The following is an 8,107-nucleotide window of genomic DNA, read 5'->3' as shown; positions in this document are numbered from 1 at the left end:
GAATTCCCATTCACTTAAAAACAACCATCTTCTCTTGTTCTTGCAGCTGCTCATTTTACATAGTTGTAAGTAGTGTATACAAACTATTTTGTATCTGTTGTTCATTTAACCTTATCTCCAATACATCTTTTCATGTACTTGCCAAAGTCTCATGCTTCTGACATAAATCCAACATACCTGCCAGGATTCTGTTACTGTGACAGAGTTTGCTTGGATTATTCCCCAACTGTTGGACAACTGGGGCCCTTCCCCGGTTTTGGTCATTATGAACATTCTGAATAGCCTTGCTATAAACATCTTTATGCAAGCCCCCCCCGCGCCCGGATTATTTCCTTAGACATGTACTTCCTTAAATGGGTTTACTGGATCAAAGGGGCTCAATGAACAGTTTTATAGCTCCTGGCACATATTTTTCAGATTGCGCCCTGGGTGGATCTGGCCAATGGCACGGGCCGCGAGAGGGCAGGAATGCGGAGGAGCGGCCCCTATAACCACCCTTCTTCCGTCCCCCAAAAGGCAAGGACCCGGAGAAGCCTGCGGCTGGAAGCCTTTTTCTATCGTTCTCTTATCCTCTTCCTGATTAGTGTTTAAGTCCAGGCTGGGAGAAGACCGCTGGGGGCCGGCACAAAGGTTTTCGGATTCCAGGACATCTGCCCTGGGGGCTGAAGCAACTCCTTCAGGCCCTCCATACCCGGACTAGGAGTCCAGTTTCCGACTCCCATTGCACACTCCCCCGGCCTTTCCACTAAAATCTTCCCGGCCCAGGCAGGCCCCTCGCCAGCGCAGAGCCCTGCAGGCGACGGCAGCGACTGGCGGTCGTTATTATTTTGGCGCGGGTGATGCAAGGCCCGCATAGCTGCGCGCTGAGTCAGTGGGGGCGGGCCGACCCATTCCCCGCCGCCCAACCTTCCCGACCACCCCCCCCACCCCTCCCCGGGCCCGGCGGCGGCGGGACCGGGCGGTGGGGGTGGGCGGCCGGCCTCTGAATCCGCGGGGTCGCCCTCCCGGGCAGGGTCAGGCGGGAGCTGGGGCCGCGGAAAGACCCCAGCCCCGGGCGCGCTCTCCCCTCCCCCAGCTGGAGCTCGGCGGGTCAAGCGAGGAGGTCACCGCGCGCCCGGCCGTTTACCCTGGGAGAACTCGAAGAGGGGGAGGAGGAAGCGGGGAAGGAAGGAGGATCCAAAAGGAGAAACACGAAGCGGGACCGACAGGAAGAAGCGAAAAATGGAGGCGAAGGGGCGACAGGAGGCGGAGGCCGGCGGGCGGGGGCGGCGGCGCGCGCGGGGCGGGGCGGAGCGAGCGGGGGCGCGCGCCGGCGGCCGCGGCCCGAGGGGCTTGTGGGTAGCGGCTGCGCGCGGCCGGAGACGGGATCCGCGCGGGAGTGTGTGAGGGGAGCGGGCTTGTGGGACCGAAGCTGCCCCGGCGAGCATGGGGGCGGGCTGGCGGCGGCCGTAGTTGTCTGAGCCCGGGCTTCAGCTTCCCGGAGCGCCAGAGGGCGGGGCGGCCCAGCCCGGCGGTGGCCGCGCCGCTTCCCCGCTCCCGCCCTCGGAGTCCTGAGGGAGCTCGCGGCGGGCGAGCGGACCGGGCGGCGCGAATCTGACTGAGGGGCGGGGACGCCGTCTGCTTTTCGCCGCTCCCGGCCGGGCCGGGCGGCCCCCTGGACAACCCGAGGCCCCGGACTCGGCGCTGAGAGCCGAAGCCGGAGCTAGAGGCGGGCGGTGGGCCCTGGCGGAGCCCCGCCCGGAGCCGGCGGTTCGGGGGCGGCGCTAGGCCCCGAGGCGCCCGGGCCAGAGCGCGGGGAGCGGGAGTGCGGGGCCGGGCGGCGGCGGCATGAGCCGGCCCCCGGCTACGGGGAAAATGCCCGGCGCCCCCGAGGCCGTGCCGGGGGACGGGGCGGGCGCGAGCCGCCAGAGGAAGCTGGAGGCGCTGATCCGAGACCCTCGCTCACCCATCAACGTGGAGAGCTTGCTGGTAGGTGGCCGGGGCCCGGGCGCCCTCCCCGCTCTAGTAGCGCCTTCCTCAGATCCCCCTCTGTGCCCACCCATCCGTGGGAGGGAGGTCTCGCCCCACCCCGCCCCGCTTCCGGCAGCCGGGCCCGGGTCGGAGGCCAGAGACTTCTGCGACCAGGTTCCAGCAGTAGAGACCCACGTTTGATTCTTCTTCCCCTTCTGCCTCCTGGAGCCGGTGTCGTCCCCGACTGCCTCTTTCTTGGAGCCCTGGGAGGAAACACCCCTCTTCTCCTTCCCGCCTCTCCTCTCGCTTTGGGGAGCTAGGGAGCAGGGTTTGCTGTCTTATGTTCATCAGGCTAGCCAGTTTGGAAGAGTGGCATGCTGCGTGGGGACGTGGGTCGGAGCAGGGAAACCTGATGCTCTCCCTGTTGGGAGTACCCACTTGGGGTAGATGACAAAGAGCCGGAGCCAAAGAATCAGTCCGAGTTGTCGAGTCGAATAAATCTCTCTTTTTCATTGTACCTCTTTCCTAAGGCAGTCTGCAGTACAAATTAATAACCACGGAAAGGCTGCTAGTTGGCTCTTGATTAAGAAGTATGTTTTACAAGTTAGAAATGCGCCGTAGAATGCTTGCTTATTTCTTATTTTTGTTAGGCGATTGTATTTCACAGTTTGATTAGTGTGTAGTAGAGAGGCATTTTATGGGAAAAGGGGGTGCGGATTTTTCCCCCGGGAGAAGAAGAAAGTGAAAAAGATGCTCTGGATATTAAATTAACTCGGGAGGACGAGAATTTGTGTGGGTGATCCTTGGACCCTTTAGATAGCAGAACTCCTGTTCAGTTCTACTCCCTGCTGGGAGAAACCTAGTGACTGTATGCTGAGAAAAACTGTGTTTCCTCCCTTTCCAGTGATTAACTGACTTTTCTTCAGAAATCATTGGTTATCCTTTGAGGTTTCTGGAATCATTTGCAGAGTGACTCAGTGCTGTTTGGCCAAAGTGCAGGAACCGACTGAAGAGTGTGTCTTCTGTACAGTGAGCAGAATGTGGTGATGTACTGTATTCTGTCAGATGTCTTTGACGTTGTCTTTCACTGATTTTCGCATTAGTGTGTTGTTTGTGTATTTTCATGGCATCGTGACACCCTGGTCCCTCTTTAGCGGTCTTCAGTTGGGTGTAGGACTGGTTGCATTAAGGGCATAACTTTTCCTAGGCCAGAGCAGAGACTCTGGGCTTCACTCCCAGCATTTTCACTTTGGTATTTTGCTAGCAAAACTTTGACCCAAGGCCAGAAAGTTCATTTAAAAATAGTACCGCAAGTATTCATCAGGTTCACATTCAAACCCAGATAGAAATTTTTTACTGCACTTTCATCTCTTGGGTCTTTACTGATGTTCATTACAATTCCGGTTATTCTATTCAGGATATCGGAATATCCTAAGCTAATTATACCTGTAATATGTTCATACATTCTGTTTTGTTATTTTCTAAATTTTTAAAATGAAGGCTGTTTTTAACAGTGAAACATTATACGTTTTAGTAAACAGTTTGGTCCATTCATTTATTGAGTGCTCAATACAGCCGAGACACCTTATGCTTTTGTTAAGGCGATGTATTGTTGGTATGAGAGTTGACATTAGATGCTGCTGACTGGACAGATTTTGCTGTTGCTGTTTTTAGTTGATTAAATATTATGATTCTGAGTTGAAGTCAATCTTACCAGGCCAAAAATTGTCCCTTACTCTTTTCTTTTCACCAAGGTTGCCGTGCTTCTCTTGCAAATTGATAAGCTGAAAAAAATTTTAGAACTGTGTTACCGTAAGTTAGTTTTAAACTATGTGTATTGTACTAAATAGTAGAATGAGTCTGCTTTTTTTGTGGTAACATTTATGTAAAGTTTACCATTTTAACCATGTTTTAAGTGTACAGTTCAGTGGCATTAATTACATTCATGTTGTTGTGTAACCATCACCACTGTCCATTTCCAGAAATTTTTTTATCTTTCCAAACAGAAACTCCATGAATTAGTCTTTACAAGAATATTATAAAAACATTTCCTGAAATACTAATGAAATAATGGCTGGTATCACCTTAAAGATTTGATTCCTTACGATTTAACCTGCACATCACAGTGATTGATTATTGTTTTATTGCATATGGCATTTTTGGTTTTACTATAGAAAATAATATTTTTTCGTTAACAGAGAAAACTTAATATAGTCAAATAAAAACACAGCCATGAGTCTTAGTTACTTCACTTAGGAGCTCAGAAAGTACCATTTAAAATTGTATACTAAAATGACAAAAGTATGAAGATGAAATATACCAGAAGTTACTGTATAATTATTAGAAGATAAAACTCTCTTTGTAGGAAAAAATGTTAGGTGAGATTACATGCAAAGGGCTTAGCTCAGTGCTTGGTACATAGTAGGGCTCATTACATTTAGCTCACTTCTGTGTACAGTTAGCATAGTTAATTGCTTTAAGTTTCCTTTGAAAAGGAAAATGATTTTATTAGCAACCATTTCTTGCTCTATAATTTTGAAATATGTAACATTATAATTTGAATTTGCCATCATAAAAGTGCTAGCAGTCATCAAGCATAGGTAAAGCTGGATTCTAAGACTGGGTTAGTGTTAAAACACTAAATTATCTTTTTTCCTGTGCAGATGCTCCCTGCTTCACATAGGTCCTTAAATTAATCTGGAGAGAGTGTATCCCTTTTGTGGTTACAGATTGTGGGCTGCTTGGTATTATTTAAAAATAGAGGTGTTTTTTTTTTTTTTTAAAGATTTATTAGAGAGAGAGAGAGAGAGCGTATGGTTGGAGCAGGGGGGAGCGGGTGGCAGGAGAGGGACAAAGGGAGAGGAGAGAGAATCTGAAGCCGACTCTCATGGAGCCCAGAGTCTGACTGGGACTCTATCTCGAGACCCTGAGATCACAACCCGAGCCAAAACCAAGAGCGGGATGCTTAATCGACTCTGCCACCCAGGCTCCCCAAAAATAGAGTTTTGAGGGAGGTTTGTTTCTGTAATACTTTTTTTTGGAGGGCAGGGACTTCAATAGTATGCTTTTGCAGTGCTTGAAACTTTTTGGTAAACACCCATGTTTTGTTGTCAAGACTCCACTTCTCATACTGCTTTCCCAAATAATATGGTAAAAAGAATTGTGCTGGAGAGATGTCTTTTTCTTTTTCTTTCTTTCTTTTTTTTTTTTAAGATTTTACTTTTTAAGTAATATCTACACCCAACATGGGGTTTGAACCCATAATCTCGGGATCAAGAGTTGCATGCTTTACTGACTGAATCAGCCAGGTGCCCCGAACCTTTCTAAGTATCTTTCTAAAGATGTGTGCTTTTGGGTTTTGATATGTTTTACTAAAAGAGTAAATGGTTATAATAACCTGGCATTCAGGCTTAGGTAAACTGTTATTTAAGACTGGTGTTGATGGGGAAAGGTGATTAAAATTTTATTTATGAATGTCAGTGACTTAGAATACAAAATGCTTCATTTGATTGATTTCATTATACCGGTAAACTGTATGAAAATATTTCTTATCACAGTGCTTAGATTTCAGCTTGGCACTGGTTATCTGCCTAATTAAAGTAAACTTTTATGTGTATTTTTTTCCCCACTGTGTAATAAGTGTGAATATTATAAAGATATAAAAATGAAATGGAATAAAAGTTGAAAAATTGTTTTCTACATGTTTTTCTTTTGTGAAATAAAAGTTGGGCATTTATGGTATAAGTGGGATTACTTTACTTTAAAACTTGCATTTTGATGATCATTAAAGACAATGAATTAGCTAGAGAGGTTTAAAAAAGTGTAATGTATGGAATTTACAGTTTAGGTGAAGCTGAACCTCTTTGAAAGTACAGGTCCACAGCCCCTAACCCACAATTTTGCTACGTAAAGAACTCAGAAAACCAAGTTTTTGGTAAAACTTACTTGATCGTAACATCTGACCTGATTTGATGTTAGAATATTTATAATCAATTTGTCCTTCCTGGTATAATTGGAATAGCTTTCCTTGGAGAAATATTAATGGGTTTGATTTCAGGGTGCTACAGCAGACTTGCAAGAAGGTTTTCAGGAATGTACTGTATATGGTGTATGTACTTTATTACCGTTCTAAAATCCAGAAAATTCTGAATTCGGAAACATCTTGTCCTAACGTAACACCAGTGTAGACTTACATACATCTCAAATGCTGTAGTTATAAAAAAAATAGTGAATGATTATCTTTTTTTTCTTTTTTTAATTTAATTTTATTATGTTATGTTAATCACCATACATTACATCATTAGTTTTTGATGTAGTGTTCCATGATTCATTGTTTGCATATAACACCCAGTGCTCCATTCAGTACGTGCCCTCTTTAATACCCATCACCAGGCTAACCCATCCCCCCACCCCCCTCATGTCTAGCACCCTCAGTTTGTTTCTCAGAGTCCATAGTCTCTCATGGTTCGTCTGTGAATAATTATCTTGAAACCTAAGTTGTTGTTTTGGTTGAGTCCTGATCCAGTAGTCTTCTTTTCTCATTTTGAATTCTGAAATATTCTAAACATTAAGAGAATATAGCATGCAAATATGAATTATGAAGCATAAAAAACATTCATGAAATCACTGCCCAGTTTAATGAACAGAACACTAGCCTGTTGAAGTTACTATGTGTTGCTGCTGCTTGATCAGTCTTAATGCATTTTCTCCTGTTACCCTGAAATTTTTTTTAGAGATTAATTTACTTTGAGAGAGAGTGAGCATGTGTGAGCAGGGGGAGGGGCGGAGGGAGAGGGAGAGAGAGTCCTCAAGCAGATTCCCTGCTGAGCACAGAGCCCAATGTGGGCCTTGATATCATGACCCTGAGATCATGATCCAAGCTGAAATCAAGATTCGGACACTCAACTGCCTGAGCCACCCTGGTGCACGCCCTGAAATTTTTTTTTTATTATTCCCTTGCTTTATTTTATAGATTACCACATTTGTATCCCTAAACAGTACTGTTTAGTTTTACTTACTTTTTTAACTTTAAAAAAAGGTTAAAATTTGTATTGTATACTATATTCTTTTGTGACTTGCTTTTTTCAGTCAAAGTTAAATTTCTAAGATGCACCTACATTGTGGTTTCGTTTTCACTGCTGCCATAAACGTAGTATATTGCTCCAATCTATTTAATGGATATTTAGATTGTTTTTCTTTTCTGCTATTATGGATAGAATTGCTGTGAACATTACTGGAGCCCATGTGAAGTATCTATAGGCTAGGGTATATATTTAGGAGTGGAATTGTTGGGTTTTAAGATAGCTGTGTTCAACTTAGCAAGGTAATGGTTAGAGTTTAAATTTCCCCCCAGCATTTTTTTTAAGATTTATTTATTTGAGAGAGCGTGAGAGCAAGCGATCAAGTGAGCAAGTGCAGGGGGGAGGGGCAGGGGGAGAGGGAGAAAGAATCTCAAGCAGACTCCCTGCTGAGCACAGGACCCTCAGCTGAAACCAAGAATTGGACGCTTAACCCACTGAGCCACCCAGGTGCCCCTTTCCCCAACATTTTATTATGGAAAATTTCAAAGTACAGTGAAGTTGAAAGAATTGATGCTGAACATCTGTATACTCACCATCTAATTAATAGTTTGCTGTATTTGCTTTATTACATTTATCCCTCCCTTTATCTATCTATCACTACATCTTTTTTTTTTTGATTCATTTAAAGTAAGTTGTAGCTATTGGTATGCTTTGCCTTTAAACACTTCATGCATTTCGTTAAGTAGAGTTCAGTATTTGTTTAGGCTTTTTATTTTATTTTATTTTTTTATTTAGGCTTTTTAAAGATTAAATTTACATATAATGAGATGCACAAATCTTAAGTGTACTATTGATGAGTTTTGACAAATGCACACAAACCTGTGTAATGCAAATCCTTATCAAGATACAGAACATTATTACTAACCCAGAAATCTTCCTTATATGTCTTTTCAGCTAATTCCACACCCCATTCCCTTAGATTCTGTCACTCTTCTGGTTTTTTTTTTTTTTTTTTTTGGTACTAAAGATTACTTTAGCTTCTTCTAGAACGTCATATAAATGAAATCCTATATAGTGTGTACTCTTTTATATCTGGCTTATTTAGCTCAGCATAGTTTTTGAGATTCATCCATGTT

The 8,107-nt window shown here is 44.6% G+C and overlaps 1 protein-coding gene across 1 annotated transcript in view; it reads left to right on the top strand.

Annotated features, from left to right (window-relative positions):
* Positions 1-1,805: 1,805 nt before the first annotated feature.
* The window catches only part of ROCK2 (Rho associated coiled-coil containing protein kinase 2), a 144,154-nt gene continuing 137,852 nt past the window's right edge, over positions 1,806-8,107 (top strand). The window contains exon 1 of the mRNA XM_088026319.1: positions 1,806-1,968. Within this exon, the coding sequence (XP_087882445.1) occupies positions 1,828-1,968 (141 nt within the window). The 5' untranslated portion in view covers positions 1,806-1,827. The remainder of the gene's footprint in view (positions 1,969-8,107) is intronic.

The sequence above is a fragment of the Eumetopias jubatus genome, unplaced genomic scaffold, assembly GCF_037043125.1.
Source record: "Eumetopias jubatus isolate StellerSeaLion01/CBP00866 unplaced genomic scaffold, mEumJub1_p1.0 scaffold_9, whole genome shotgun sequence".
Classification (NCBI taxonomy): domain Eukaryota; kingdom Metazoa; phylum Chordata; class Mammalia; order Carnivora; family Otariidae; genus Eumetopias; species Eumetopias jubatus.
This window is presented reverse-complemented; position numbering and strand designations above follow the sequence as displayed.